General features: G+C 48.4%; 1 protein-coding gene across 7 annotated transcripts in view; it reads left to right on the top strand.

Annotated features, from left to right (window-relative positions):
* OSBPL8 (oxysterol binding protein like 8) overlaps window positions 1–14,282 on the top strand; it is a 79,895-nt gene that overhangs the window by 19,854 nt on the left and 45,759 nt on the right. For 3 of the 7 annotated variants that reach the window (XM_064166654.1, XM_064166655.1, XM_064166657.1), the window contains 3 exons: window positions 1,142–1,239; window positions 9,284–9,320; window positions 13,435–13,572. In XM_064166654.1, coding sequence (XP_064022724.1) covers window positions 1,198–1,239; window positions 9,284–9,320; window positions 13,435–13,572 — 217 coding nt within the window. In that variant the 5' untranslated portion in view covers window positions 1,142–1,197. Of the gene's footprint in view, window positions 1–1,141; window positions 1,240–9,283; window positions 9,321–13,434; window positions 13,573–14,282 lie in introns of those variants that run through there. The other 4 variants (XM_064166658.1, XM_064166661.1, XM_064166660.1 and 1 more) reach the window with 4 other exon arrangements.

Raw genomic sequence — 14,282 nt, 5'->3', positions numbered from 1 at the left:
TGGAGCTGCGGAGGGACTGTGTAAATGCGGCAAATAACCACGCACTTGCAGGCAAAGACACAGGCGGTTTTGCCGTGAAGACCAAAGAGTCATTTACGTCGCGGCAGCAGTCTTGCTGAATGCCTGTGCTGAAGGCTAGTGCAGGGTGGGGAGCTTTGCAGAGCACCCCAGTGGCCAAGAGGCTCCGGAAAACTTGGAACTCGAGCTTTGTGGGAGGATGTTGAGTGTTACTACTTGGGGGTGACTCTTACCACCTCTTCTGTGCTCCTTCACTGTCATCAGGAGAGGTTCGTGAGACACTTGTCTGAGGTTGCTCTGGTTGTTCAGAAGCTTGGAATTCATTGCTTTCCATTGCTCTCAAAACAGAGCTGAGATATCTGTGCTTTTCTGGCTTGTTTTCAAGTCCTGTTCTTGAACACTTCAACTTTCCTGCTGTTGGGTTTTGAGTTTGTGTTGTCTTCCCCTTTCTGAGAACAGGAAGCAGCTTTCTTTGCATGCAGACTGATTACTCAGGAAATGAGAGGGCAGGTGGCGAAATGCAGTGGGGAAGGAAGTGTTTCACAGGGGTAGATTTGGTGGCAGATAGCACTGAGTGATCACCGTGGGCAGGGGGCATAGGTGGGGCAGTTAGCGTGGCAGGCTTTTGAGCATCAGACATTGCAGTTCAGTGTTAATGCAACCATGCAGTTCACTCATACTTCCCCTATGCCAGCACTGGTTTTGTCAAGGCTTCTGTTTGCCTTGGCTTGATAGCAGAAGGAACAGAACCTGGACATTTACTCATCTCTTTAATTTTCCTTCTGAAATTGCGGAATAAAGCCTCTTCCACAGTCTTGCTAGCAAGTGTAAGATGCTCAGTTAGCAATTTGTGATTTCTTTGCGTGCTTCTTCATAGAAAAAGATGCTGTCCCCTTGTGAAAAGCTTTTGCTTTGGTCATGTTTGAAACTGTGCTCTCCATTCCTAAGCAGCTGATTCTTTATGGGTAACATGCATGTTTTGCAAGGCAATGTAATAGGCACAGTTTACAACAGAAGGCTGTTTGCCCTCTTCAAAGGTAGAGGGAGAGAGAGAATGTAGCTTTAAGACAGATTCCAGACACTGGAAATTAATGGTTTAAGTTTTGTTTTTTTGCCCTTCCAGAATCTGAAGCAGCAGGATGGAAGAACTCTGACGGAAACAGATAAGACCCTTTCAGCATGGAGACCCTTCTGGGTGATGGGGAACTTGATAGAAATTCAGTGAGTACCTTAAACATGGCTTCATGTTGTCAGCTGAACGTGCTTTTGCAGGCCAAGGCTCCAGTGCCTTCAGTCAGCTCTACTTCAGTTTGAAGGGCTACTTGCCCAGTGAATATCTTGGGAGTATCACATAGTATTGCCTGTGATTTACTAGGTACTCAGGAGCATGGTGTCTCCCAGTCCCTGCATGTATTCCTCTCCAGCCTTACTAATTGGCATGCTATGAATTAGTGATGGGGACAAAAGAAACAAGTAATGCATTTCTTGGTGGAATGAGGAGCAGGAAAAATGCTGATATGTTATCAGTGATTCCAGGTGCACAAGTGGATGGTAGTGCAAACACCATCACGCTTGTGCTTTCTGAGCACAGTTAAAGCCAGGGAGGGCTGGTGGGTACTGTGACACTTGGTCATGGTCCTAATGCTGAAGTGATCGAAGAGTTTCACTTTGCCACAAGCTGTGCTGTGTGCAGGCAGTCTTCACAGCTGAGGCAGGAAATGCTCTTTCAGTTTCCCAAGCTGCTTGCTGATAGTGAGCACTGCCTCCCAAAGGCAGAAGAGGTTGTTTTTTCTCTACCTGATGTTGTGGCTCAAATGTAGCACCTCGTCAGTGACAGACTTTATTTGCGATGGTTCAGCTATTACATGAAGCTATTAATTTGTTTAACTGTTTTATTACTGTTTGTATCTGATGTATAAATCTGCAGATAAACTGTTGCAGTGTGAGAGACCTTTTATCTATAATAAGTAAAAGTATCTCCTGCCAGCTGTCAAGTTCAGTTGTGGTACTCCCTATTTCCTAAAATAAAAGTGCCCATTTACAAAGAGCTTTGAGTTGAAATGTGCAGGTTCTCCTTTTATGGTGGTTTCTGTTTATGAAATGCCTTCACACTAGCATGATTTTAGAATCACAGAATAGAATCACAGAATCAGGCAGGGTTGGAAGGGACCACAAGGATCAGCCAGTTCCAACCCCCCTGCCATGCCCAGGGACACCCTACCCTAGAGCAGGCTGCACACAGCCTCACCCAGCCTGGCCTTAAACACCTCCAGCCATGAGGCCTCAACCACCTCCCTGGGCAACCCATTCCAGCCTCTCACCACTCTCATGCTGAACAATTTCCTCCTCGAGTCCAGCCTGAACCTACCCACCTCCAGCTTTGCTCCATTCCCCCCAGTCCTGTCACTCCCTGATACCCTGAAAAGTCTCTCCTCAGCTTTTTTGTAGGTCCCCTTTAGATCCTGGCAGGCCACAAGAAGGTCCCCTGGGAGCCTCCTCTGCTCCAGCCTGCACAGCCCCAACTCTTTCAGTCTGTGCTCACAGCAGAGCTGCTGCAGCCTCTGAGCATCCTCCTGGCCCTGCTCTGGACACTCTCCAGCATCCCCGCAGCCCTCTTGTAATGGGGGCTCCAGAACTGGATGCAGTACTCCAGGTGGGGTCTCACCACAGCAGAGCAGAGGGGGAGAATCCCCTCCCTGGCCCTGCTGGCCACACTTCTGCTGCTGCAGCCCAGGCTCTGCTTGGCTTTCTGGGCTGCAAGTGCACACTGCTGGCTCCTGTTGAGCTTCTCCTCCAGCAGCACCCCCAGGTCCCTCTCCTCAGGGCTGCTCTCCAGCCACTCACTGCCCAGCTTGGATTGGTGCTTGGCATTGCCCTGACCCAGCTGCAGGACCTTGCCCTTGGTCTTGTTGAACCTCATGAAGTTGGTTTATGCCCACTTCTCCAGCCTGTCCAGGTCCCTCTGGATAGCATCCCTGCCCTGCAGGCTGTCTGCTGCACCACACAGCTTGGTGTGGTCAGCAAACTTGCTGAGGCTGCCCTCAGTGCCTCTGTCCATGGCACCCACAAAGATGAACAAGACTGGTCCCAGGACTGATTTTCAGAAAGTACTTTCAGTTGAGGCTCTGTTTTATCAGGTCTGCTTCAGAAGAATGCTAAGTGTAAGGATGGATTTGCCTTTCCTCCTGTCTGCTTAGACACCTAAAGTGAGATCCCAGAATATTTGTAACTGTTGGTGTGCTATAACTGTTTGTGAACAGGTTTTGCCTATTTTTCTATGCAGTAATAATTTCATTTTAAACAAGCTTCATTGGTCCAGAACTCAGAATATTACATGGCAGTGTCTGGTATAAACCATTAATTTCCTGGACTGTCCTTTTTAGAGATCTTTCTACAAGGCTGTAATTTTTACCAAAGCACATGTAGTTTGTAAATGCAGTGCCTCCAGCATGATCATAGAATCATAGAATCAACCAGGTTGGAAGAGACCTCCAAGATCATCCAGTCCAACCTATCCCCCAGCCCTATCCAGTCAACTACATCATGGCACTAAGTGCCTCATCCAGTCTTTTCTTGAACACCTCCAGGGACGGTGCCTCCACCACCTCCCTGGGCAGCCCATTCCAATGCCAATCACTCTCTCTGTGAAGAACTTCCTCCTAACATCCAGCTTAGACTTCCCCTGGCACAACTTGAGACTGTGTCCCCTTGTTCTATTGCTGGTTACCTGGGAGAAGAGGCCACCCCCCACCTGGCTACAATGTCCCTTCAGGTAGTTGTAGACAGCAATGAGGTCACCCCTGAGCCTCCTCTTCTCCAGGCTAAACAGGCCCAGCTCCTTCAGCCTCTCCTCATAGGGTTTGTGCTCCAGGCCCCTCACCAGCTTTGTTGCCCTTCTCTGGACACCTTCCCAGCACCTCAACATCTTTCTTGAATTGAGGGGCCCAGAACTGGACACAGCACTCAAGGTGTGGTCTGACCAGTGCTGAGTACAGGGGAAGAATAACCTCCCTTGTCCTACTGCCCACACTGTTCCTGATGCAGGTCAGGATGCCATTGGCTCTGCTGCCCACCTGGGCACACTGCTGGCTCATCTTCAGCTACTATCTATCAGTACCCCCAGGTCCCTTTCCTCCTGGCTGCTCTCCAGCCACTCAGTCCCCAGCCTATAGCGCTGCTTGCGGTTGTTGTGGCCAAAGTGCAGAACCCTGCACTTGGCCTTGTTAAATCTCATCCCATTGGCCTCTGCCCACCCATCCAGCCTGGCCAGATCCCTCTGCAGGGCTCTCCTACCTTCCAACAGATCAATACCTGCTCCTAGCTTGGTGTCATCTGCAAACTTACTGATGCTGGACTCAATCCCCTCGTCCAGGTCATCAATAAAGATATTGAACAGGACTGGGCCCAGCACTGATCCCTGGGGAACACCACTGATGACAGCTGCCAACTGGATGTGGCACCATTCACCACCACTCTCTGGGCTCTGCCATCCAGCCAGTTCTTGATCCAGCACAGAGTGAATCTGTCCAAACCATGAGCTGCCAGCTTGGCTAGGAGCTTCTTGTGGCAGACAGTGTCAAAGGCTTTGCTGAAGTCCAGGTAGACTACATCCACAGCCTGCCCCACATTCACCAGGCAGGAACCTGATCATAAAAGGAGATCAGGTTGGTGAGGCCTGCCTAAACCCGTGCTGGCTGGGCCTGATCCCTTGGCCATCCTGTAGGTGCTTTGTGATGGCACCCAAGATGACCTGTTCCATGCCCTTGCCTGGCACTGAGGTCAGGCTCACAGGTCTGTAGTTTTCTGGCTCCTCCTTACAACCCTTCTTGTGAATGGGCATCACATTGGCAGCTTCCAGTCTTTGGAGACCTCTCCAGTGAGCCAGGACTGCTGATAAATGATGGAGAGTGGCTTGGCCAGCTCAGCTCCAGCTCTCTCAGCACCCTAGGGTGGATCCCATCCGGTCCCATGGACTTGTGAGGATCCAAATGATGCAGCAGGTCCCTTACTGCTTCCTCATGGATTAGAGGGGGACTATACTGGTCCCTGAGTCCATCCACCACTTCAGGAGTCCAGCTGTCCTGGAGACAACCTGTCCCACTAGTGAAGATTGAGGCAAAGAAGGTGTTAAGCACCTCTGCCTTTTCCTCATCCTTTGTCACTCTATTCCCCTCTCTATCTAACAAGGACTGGAGGTTGTCCTTGGCCCTTCTCTGCCATTCAGATATTTAAAGAAACACTTTTTATTTTCCTTGACAGCCGTGGCCAGCCTGAGCTCCAAGTGGGCTTTTGCCTCTCTAATTTTTCCTCTACAAGACCTAGCAAATTCCTTGAACTTTTCCTGGGACACCTCCCCTCTTCTCCAAAGGTGATACACTCTCTTTTTAATCTTTAATCCCTTCAGCAGCTCCCTGCCCATCCAGCCTGGCTGCCTCCCTCCTCGGCTCATCTTGCGGCTCAGTGGCACTGCCTACTCCTGTGCCTTCAGGAGTTCTCTCTTGAAGCAGCTCCAACCTTCCTGGAGCCCTTTGTATCTAAGGACTTTTTCCCAAGGAACTTGCTGAATTAGTTCCTTAAATAGGCTGCAGTCTGCCCTTGGGCAGTCCAGTGTGGAGGTTCTGTTGATGCCCCTCCTGGTTTCTCCATGTATTGAAAACTCTGTCCTTTCATGGTCACGACCCCAGGCAGCCTCCAGCCACCACATCCCCCACCAGCCCCTCTCTATTTGTGAGCAGCAGGTCAAGCAGGGCTGCCCCCCTGGTAGGCTCACGTAACAGCTGGGATAAGAAGTTGTCTTCCACACACTGCAGAAACCTTCTATAGGCTGCCTCTTCTCTGCAGTGTTTAAGTCCCAGCAGATGTCTGGTAGGTTAAAGTCGCCCACCAGAACAAGGGCAGGTGATCTTGAGGCAGCCTCCAGTTGCTTAAAGAGTAATAAATCAACCTCTTCTTCCTGGCTGGGTGGTCTGTAACAGACTCCAACCAGGATATCAGCCTTGTTGGCCTTCGCCTTAAGTCTCACCCATAATGACTCAACTTGATCATCCTTGATTTCTACCCCCATGACATCCAGAGCATCCCTAATATACAGAGCCACTCCCCCGCCCTTTCTCCCTTGCCTGTCTCTCCTGAAGAGTCTGTAGCCATTGATTACAGCACTCCAATCATGTGAGCCATCCCACCACGTTTCAGTGATGGCGACAATATCATAGTTTTCCTCCAGCACCAGAGCTTCCAGCTCCTCTTGTTTGTTACCCATACTGCGTGCAGTAGTGTACATGCACTTCAGCTGGGCTGCTGCTTTTACCCCTAATGATCTGTCCAGTCAGTCCTTGCTGCTTCAATACATCAGCGTGCCTTAAAGCACACTCACAGGACCGAATAGAGGTCCTTTGTGCTGATAAACTGTGCCGGTTGGGTTGGTAGTCCTCGGCTGAAATGCGATGAGATTCATCTTAGTGATTTACGTGGACTAAGAAAATGCTTCAGGAGAAGTCTGTCTTCAGCAGGGTGAAAGCTAACTTGGCTTTACAGTGTGCATTTAAACTCTATTAAGAATTTAACTGTAGGTTTAGATTGTAAATCTAGTAAGTATGTCTAACTAACTCCTGTTGTAGCCTGAGGTTCAGACCTGCTAGCATGATGTCAGGTTTTGCTTCTACCCTCGTCTCTAGCAGGAAGAGAGTTTTGTTTTATGCGACAAGTTGGCAGAGAACATTGTAGGTTTAGTAGCATTTGATACAGGCTTTATTTCTGAGAAGAGAATGTCTGAAAATAGTACTTTTCAGGATCACAGATCTGCTTTGTTATGAAAACAGGCTGCTGGCTGACATCATTTGCCACATCGCTGGGTTCATTTCTTACTCCTAACCTAAAGCTTTGCTTGGAGAGCTAGGTTTTAAGTTTTGGTAGTCAAATTGTTGAGTAAATGTGGCTCAGCAAAAGCTAAATCAATCAGGTAGTGTTGAGAGCCTCCCTTTGTCAAGGGACTTGTTCTGTAGTCTGTAATCAACTCAGTGCATGCCAAAATAAGGCTAGGCTGTGACTCCGGAAAGAAGTGTGCGTTTCTCTTGGTTCTGTGTATTTAGAAGACGACTGTGGGAGGTGATGGGCAGGAATGCCCTGGGGACATTCTTTTCAGAGAGAACACTGAAGCAGTAAAACTGTCATTCTTTGTTCCCTTAGGGATTTGAATCACCAGTCTGCAGCTACATGAATTGCAGATGATAGAGGTACAGGAGGTTATTGGAACATAAGTCTTTTTGGCTGAAATAGTTCAATTTCGGTGTCTTAACAAGCTGCATCAATATTATGAAGCATATATTCTGCACAATAGAGACGCCCAAACAGTTCCATTGAGGAGAGGGAATGACCAGCAGCAAAGGCAGCCTGGCGTGCAGACAGGACGTCTGCTGGGGAAGCTCGGGGCAGAGATAGGTTTGTGCTTCAGCCCCTGGGCTGGTAGCTGGTTGTAGCAGTTGGCAGAGTGAACCATGCAGTGCTGAAATATTTAGTGAGCTGCCCCCGCGGCAGCTCGGGTGTCAGGCTGTTTGTGGTGCCGCGGAGAGGTGCTGGGCAGGCAGGGAGACAGGGCATGCGAGCTGCTCGGGCACTCCTCTGTTTCGACCTGTGAGTATGCACGGCGACTGAGCATGCTGCCTGAGGCTCAGAGAGGTCTGGTGTCTATTAGCCATCTCCTCGCAGTGTCCCCCTGCCGTCCAGCTTCTCCTGGGGGTAAGGCAGCCCAGGGCTGCGTCGTGGTGCTCCTGCTCCTTCGGTCAGCTACTGCAGATTCCTTTATCCTGCTCTCTCACCAGTAGCTCTTCTCTTGGCTCTAAAGCAGTGTAGGGCAATACAGTTTAAGTCAGAACACGAATTGTTTCTTTGTCTCCAGTACATTACCTGTAGCTGAGAAAGAAAAGCTTTGCCTTGAAAACCTTTGGATTTTGCATGCATTTCATATATTAGCCCCTAAGCCTGTCTCTTCAGTTCCTTAGCACTGCTTCCCTCTTTGACCTAAATTTAGTCTCTGAGAGGGGCAGAAAGTTGTTTATGAAATGCACTTGCAGTTTCTTTCAGCTTCTCTTGCTTAACCAGCTCCTGTTCCAGAAGGTGCAGCATTATGAAAGCAGGGTTCCCTCACCTTTCCAGGAGCCAGCCCTGCAGTTCCAGCACTTCACACTGGCATGGTGTAACACCCCTAGGCACCTTCGAGCGATAAAAATCTGTGGGTTTGGATCAGGAGTGTAATGTAAGACTCTGCTTATGGAGAGTTTTTCTTTTTTATGTTTCCTGCTGGTTAGTCCTGATAAGAGAGGCAAAATGGGATCCTCTTTAAAGCAGGACAAGGATTTCTCTCCTTGGTGGAGCAGAAGTTTTTGTTTGGGATACAGAAGGCAGAGCAGTTAAGGGAAAAATGTTCATGCTGGTCAGTATGCTGATCGCCTTTTTCTCATCTTTCCCTCTTCTTTGTGGATTTCAGGTAAGCAAGACATAGGTGGAACTGAGCACAGTGGGATCTTTGCTCTGATTGTGGGCTTGGGCAGCAATGATTTGTGAAAGATTCCATGTGAAGTGCCAGAAAGAAGCACAGACTGTTGCTATGTAATTCCTTTCCTGTAATGCCTGTATTTGAGGTGTTCAGTGGGACAGGGACTTTTTTTCCCCTACAGTTTGATTCTTTGGAAATGGTCTGATATAAAATGTCCTCTTAAATTTAAAACTGCACAGCTTGTCTTGCATCCTGAGCAATTTAACATGTTACCCATGTTTGCAGATGAACTCATCTGTGGCTTTTATGTTTGTGTTTGTATGCACAAGCAGTTGGGCTCGGATCTGGCACATCACTAATGGCTGTCTGAAGGTGGAAGAGTTTTGGAGGCAAACATGTTGTTTCGGCTTTCTTCAGAGCTCTGGTCTGCTGCAAATACCTTTCTTCATACACTGTGTGTCAGGTTGTGCTGTTGGAGAGGTTCCACTCAGAAGCAGCAGCTGGAGCAGTTGCTGTTTACTAACAGTGTCCAGTGGTGGTTTCTAATAATGGCTCTAAACTTGTCAGTTTTACTGCTTCGGCTTAACCCAACTGCTAAGTCTCTGAGGTCTGGCCTTTGGTATGGAGTGCATGTTACATTTTAGTTGTGAACTAACACTGTTTTCATTGTCCTTCTTTCCTCCTGCTGCTGCTGCTGCTTTTGTGCACTTGCTTCTTCCTGCCCTGGATTGTTCTGTTTGCTGTTCTTCGCTCTTCAATTGCATGTGTGCGCAGCATCCTGGTGACACCAGAGACTCTCACGGACCATCAAGTAAGTGACTGCTGTGCCCTCCACTGTGTTTGCCCCTCTCTTCAGCACAGTTACAACGTAGCCTTGCACACAGGCTGCTGGGTAGAGCGTTTGTTTTTCTGTGAAGTAATTGATAAGTATAATGAAAATTTACTGTTGGAAAAGTATTTTACCTGGCACATTACTCATCTAAATGTTTCCCTGCAGTAACTTTTTTTGTGGGGGGAAGCTGTTCTTCACCTAGCCCAGTCATGGCTTGGAAAAAAAAATCTTTAAAAGTACATATATGAAAGAGAAGAAAATATTTATCAGTTTGAAATCAAACCTTCCAATGTTACTGCAGCATGGGCAATAAAGAGATGGAAATAGTGCCTCAGAAACGGTTTGGGGTTTGAGCTTGACTGTTTATAGTGCTGTACTATTAATGTAATTTCAATAAATTCTGCACCTGCTGGTTCCTGAGGATGCACTGGTGCAACGCCCCACTAAAACTGGGTCTGTTGTGAGGACTTGTGCACATGGGCAGCCAGAGCCGTATGAGTGCTGCTGGCTGGAGGGTGTTGTGTGAACGTAGGAGGGCAGGGGAATTTTGTGTGGGATTAAGAGTTTACATATGAAGGGAAGGAAGGGAAAGGTGCAGGTGCAAATTCTTTCTTTTCAAGGAGAGATCTGTGCAGAAGCAGTGGTCTTTGCTGTCATTGCAGGAAAGAATAATGCAGAACTAAATTAAGATAAAATTCTTCCTCTGTCTGATGTTTCTGTGCTATTTTCAAGTGTAGGCACTTCCACATGCTCGCTGGAGAAACAAAACTGGGAATCTGACCCTTCATACGCTTTTTGTCCATAGCTTTATCTGATGAAATAAATTGGCTGTAAAGACCCCAATTTGTGTTCCCCTGATGACTGAACCTTAGTGACGAACCATACATTAGTAATGTGGTGGCCAGCACGAGAAAGCTGAGCAAAGTGTGCATTGTCATCTCTAACAGTTTGGTTACAGCTACTGGGGTGTGCCTGTTGAAGAGTTGAGAGGAGCCTTTGATGTTTACTAATTTATGTTTCTTCTCTAAATAACCCTCTACTCCTCCTCAAGGAGATAGCTGATGGGAGTTTAAGGATACTCAGGTAAAGGAAGGAGTACATGAGGGTTGTCTTTCTTTTGGGTGTGTGCTCTGAAGCCTAGCCAGAAGTCTAAAAATGAAGTGCCACTCTGTGGCCTTTGGGTGAAAGCAGTGGCTGGTACTGCTGTTTTGTGGCTTGCTGGACACCTTGAGCATGTGCCCAGTGTCTCAACCACCCTCATCATAAATTTCTTTTGTATATTCAATCTACAGCTCTTCTTTCGGTTTGAAACCACTGCCCCACTGCAAGCCTTGGCAAAAAGTCTTTCTGCATCTTTCTTATAAGCCCTCTTTTTATATCTTGCAAGGCTGCAGTTGATCCTAGAATCATAGAATGGTCTGGGTTGAAAGGGACCTCCAAAGGTCATCTGGTCCAACCCATTTCTGCAGCAACCAGGGGCATCCTCAACTAGATCAGGTTGCCCAGAGCCTTCTCTTCTGCAGGCTGAATAACCCCAGTTCTCATATTGTTTTTTCATATTAGAGGTGTTGCAGCCTCTGAACATTTCCATAGATGAGGTGTTCCCCTGGAACCTTTAAAAAAGCCCAAAGCCCCAAAACACACACATGCCCCATGCAAAACCAAACAAACTCTCCCCTCATATTTTTGACCAAAGCACACTGAAAGTGTGAGGTCTTTCAAGTTGAATCAGAGACTGAGTATGCTTTTTTAGCTAGAGTGCAAGTACCTGAGGACACAGGAATCCGAACTGTACACTGCAGATTGGTATTTGGGGCAAGTAAGATGATACAGAATTGTTCTGTTTGAAAGATCTTTTGAGTCCAACCATTATTTAATTCTACCAAGTCTGGTGCCAAACCATGTCCCTTAGTGCCACACCTGTGCATCACATTTGATGAGGAGCCTTGTTCTTGTTAACTTTGGACTGGATGATCCTGGTGGTCCTTTCCCACCATAGTGATTCATACTGATTGGATGTTGTGCTGAGGGATTTAGTTTAGTCAGGGGCTTGTCCGTGTGAAACTAAAGATTGGACTCGATGAGGTTGAAGGTCTTTTCCAATCTAAGAAATTCTGTGATTCTGTGATTCATTTCACGAGGGAGGAAGGTCACAGAGTAAATGGGCATTGCTGTCTTTCAGGATCATTTTACTGTTACAGAGTCATAGAATGGTTTAGGTTGGAAGGGAGCTCAAAGCTCAGCCAGTTCCACCCCCCTGACATAGGCAGGGACACCTCCCACTAGAACAGGTCACTCAAGGCCTCATCCAGCCTGGCCTTGAACACCTCCAGGGAGGGAGCAGCCACAGCCTCCTTGGGCAACCTGTGCCAGTGTCTCACCACCCTCACTGCAAACAACTTCTTCCTAACATCCACTTTCAATCTCCCCTCTGCCAGTTTAAACCTGTTTGTCCTCACCCTGTCATTGCAAGACCTTGTCAATAGTCCCTCCCCAGCCCTCCTGCAGCCCCCTTCAGATACTGGAAGGCCACTCCAAGGTCTCCTGGCAGCCTTCTCTTCAGTCTTCAGAGCCCCAACTCTCTCAGCCTGTGCTCAGAGCAGAGCTGCTGCAGCCCTCTCAGCATCTTGATGGCCTCCTCTGCACTGGCTCCAACACTTCCATGTGCTGCTTGTGTTGGGGGCTGCAGAACTGCCCCCAGGACTGCAGGTGGGGTCTGAGGAGAGCAGAGGCAAGGGGCAGAATCCCCTCCCTTGCCCTGTGCCCACACTGCTCTTGCTGCACCCAGCACAGGGTTGTGTCTGGGCTGCACTCACACTGCAGGCTCCTGTGGAGCTTTTCCTCAGCCCAGACCCCCAGGGCCTGTGCCTCAGGGCTGCTCTCAGCCATTCCCCACCCAGCTTGGATTTGTGCTTGGGATTGCACTGACCCAGGTGCAGGACCTTACGCTTGGCCTTGTTGAATGCCATGAGTTTGGCCTGGGCACAGCTCTGCAGCCTGTCCAGGTCCCTCTGGATGGATCCCTGCCCTCTAGCAAGTCGACTGTGCCACACAGCTTGGTGTCAGTTTTAGTCTGTAAATGTAGTGGAATGTAAGGATAAAATAATGTCATGCTTCATATGCGTAAAAATCAACTGTAGGACCATCAAGCATAGTTAGCAGTGGATGGTTTAAGTATCTACCATGCATTTTTACACTGTTTGTAAAGTCAGTCCATCAGAAGACACAAGGAGCAGCCAAGGAGCCTCTTCAAGCTGCTGAGCTAATTATTGTGTGCTGGTAACTCAGGATTTTTTTTCCATGCTGCCTTGTCTTCATTCTAGGCTTTGGTGAAAAAAAATGTGTTCATTGCTATAATGTTAGTGGTGATAAATCTGAGAAGAGGGCCTCTGTGCTTTGCAGAGTCCAGAAAATGGAGCTCATTTGCTCTGACTTTAACAAAAATGTGAGGAAATACTTGGACTCTTAAAATGATCCATCCTGTAGGCAGGCTTTTGCCCCTCTGCTTCCACAGGTGGGTGCTAGAGGCTGCCACTCTTCTGTTAGGCAAAGAGAGGCAGGCTTGGTGTGTGCAGACACCATAAAGGGGACGGCTGCCCTGGTGCCCCTTCAGGCAGAGGGTCCAAGGACAGGAACGCTTCTGCTGTAAGCCTTTGCCTCATCAGAGTCTGTGCATGATTTTCTTGATGAGACTTGTTTCTTGTGATGGATCTTGGCTGTCTGGGATGGTAGCACAGATTGATCTGGCATGACATTTCTTGGGTTGGCTGTGTTGTGGCTAGCTAAACCGAGGGCTGTCACAACAGTGGTGAAGGAAGCAGGATTGCAGAAATCAGGTAACAGCTCATTTTGGTATCTGTGTTCAGCCTTTCCTACCTCCTCCTAGTCTCTGTTTCCATCTTCTGCCCCATGTCTTAGACCAGTCTTGTCAGCTTCTTTCTGCTGTCCCCTCCGAAGCACATATCTGGTTTGGAACCCTTGTTTTCTAGGATGAAAAGCTTTGCAAGGCAGCTTTTAAAAGCACAGTTTCCTAAACAGCACTGAAGTTCTCAGCAGGAGCACCTAATGGATGAGCATCTCTTTTCTATTTCAGCAGTGGTAACAAACAGCGATGAATCTCAGCTTTTAACTCCAGGAAAAATGAGCCAGCGACAGGGCAAGGAAGCCTATTCTACTCCAACCAAAGAGCTACTCCAGCCATCTCTCAGCCCAGGAACTGCCCATAGCCATGGTAAGACAAAGCTGTTTTTACAGAGGTTTTAGAGAACTTTAATTCTGACATTTAATTATGGGTCCCAAATGTTGGTTCAAAACCACTGACTTTGACAATAAAGAAGTAAGGAAGAAAGAGTATTGAAGTACTGTGTGTGTGCCGTTATTGTTGACCTGAAACAGAGCTGTGTCCAGTTCTGGGCTCCTCAATTCAGAAGAGATGTTGAGGTGCTGGAACATGTCCAGAGAAGGGCACCAAGGGTCATGAGGGGCCTGGAGCACAGCCCTGTGAGGAGAGATTGAGGGAGCTGGGAATGTGCAGCCTGGAGAGGAAGAGGCTCAGGGCAAACCTCATTGCTCTCTACAGCTACCTGAAGGGAGGCTGTAGCCAGGTGGGGTTGGGCTCTGCTGCCAGGCACCCAGCAATAGAATGAGGGGACACAATCTCAAGCTGTGCCAGGGGAGGTCTAGGCTGGATGTTAGGAGGAAGTTCTTTCCAGAGAGTGATTGGCATTGGAATGGGCTGCTCAGGGAGGTGGTGGAGTGGCCGTGGCTGGAGGTGCTGAAGCCAAGCCTGGCTGGGGCACTTAATGCCATGGTCTGGTTGCTTGGCCAGGGCTGGGTGCTAGGTTGGGCTGGGTGAGCTTGGAGGTCTCTTCCAACCTGCTTGATTCTATGATTCTGTGTGGTGCCTGAGAGCAAATTCTGGTTGTGGGAGAACAGTCCATG

This window comes from Pogoniulus pusillus, chromosome 27 (assembly GCF_015220805.1).
Source record: "Pogoniulus pusillus isolate bPogPus1 chromosome 27, bPogPus1.pri, whole genome shotgun sequence".
In the NCBI taxonomy this organism is placed as follows: Eukaryota; Metazoa; Chordata; class Aves; order Piciformes; family Lybiidae; genus Pogoniulus; species Pogoniulus pusillus.
Note: the sequence above shows the minus strand (reverse complement) of the source record. Positions and strands in the feature narration are given on the sequence as shown.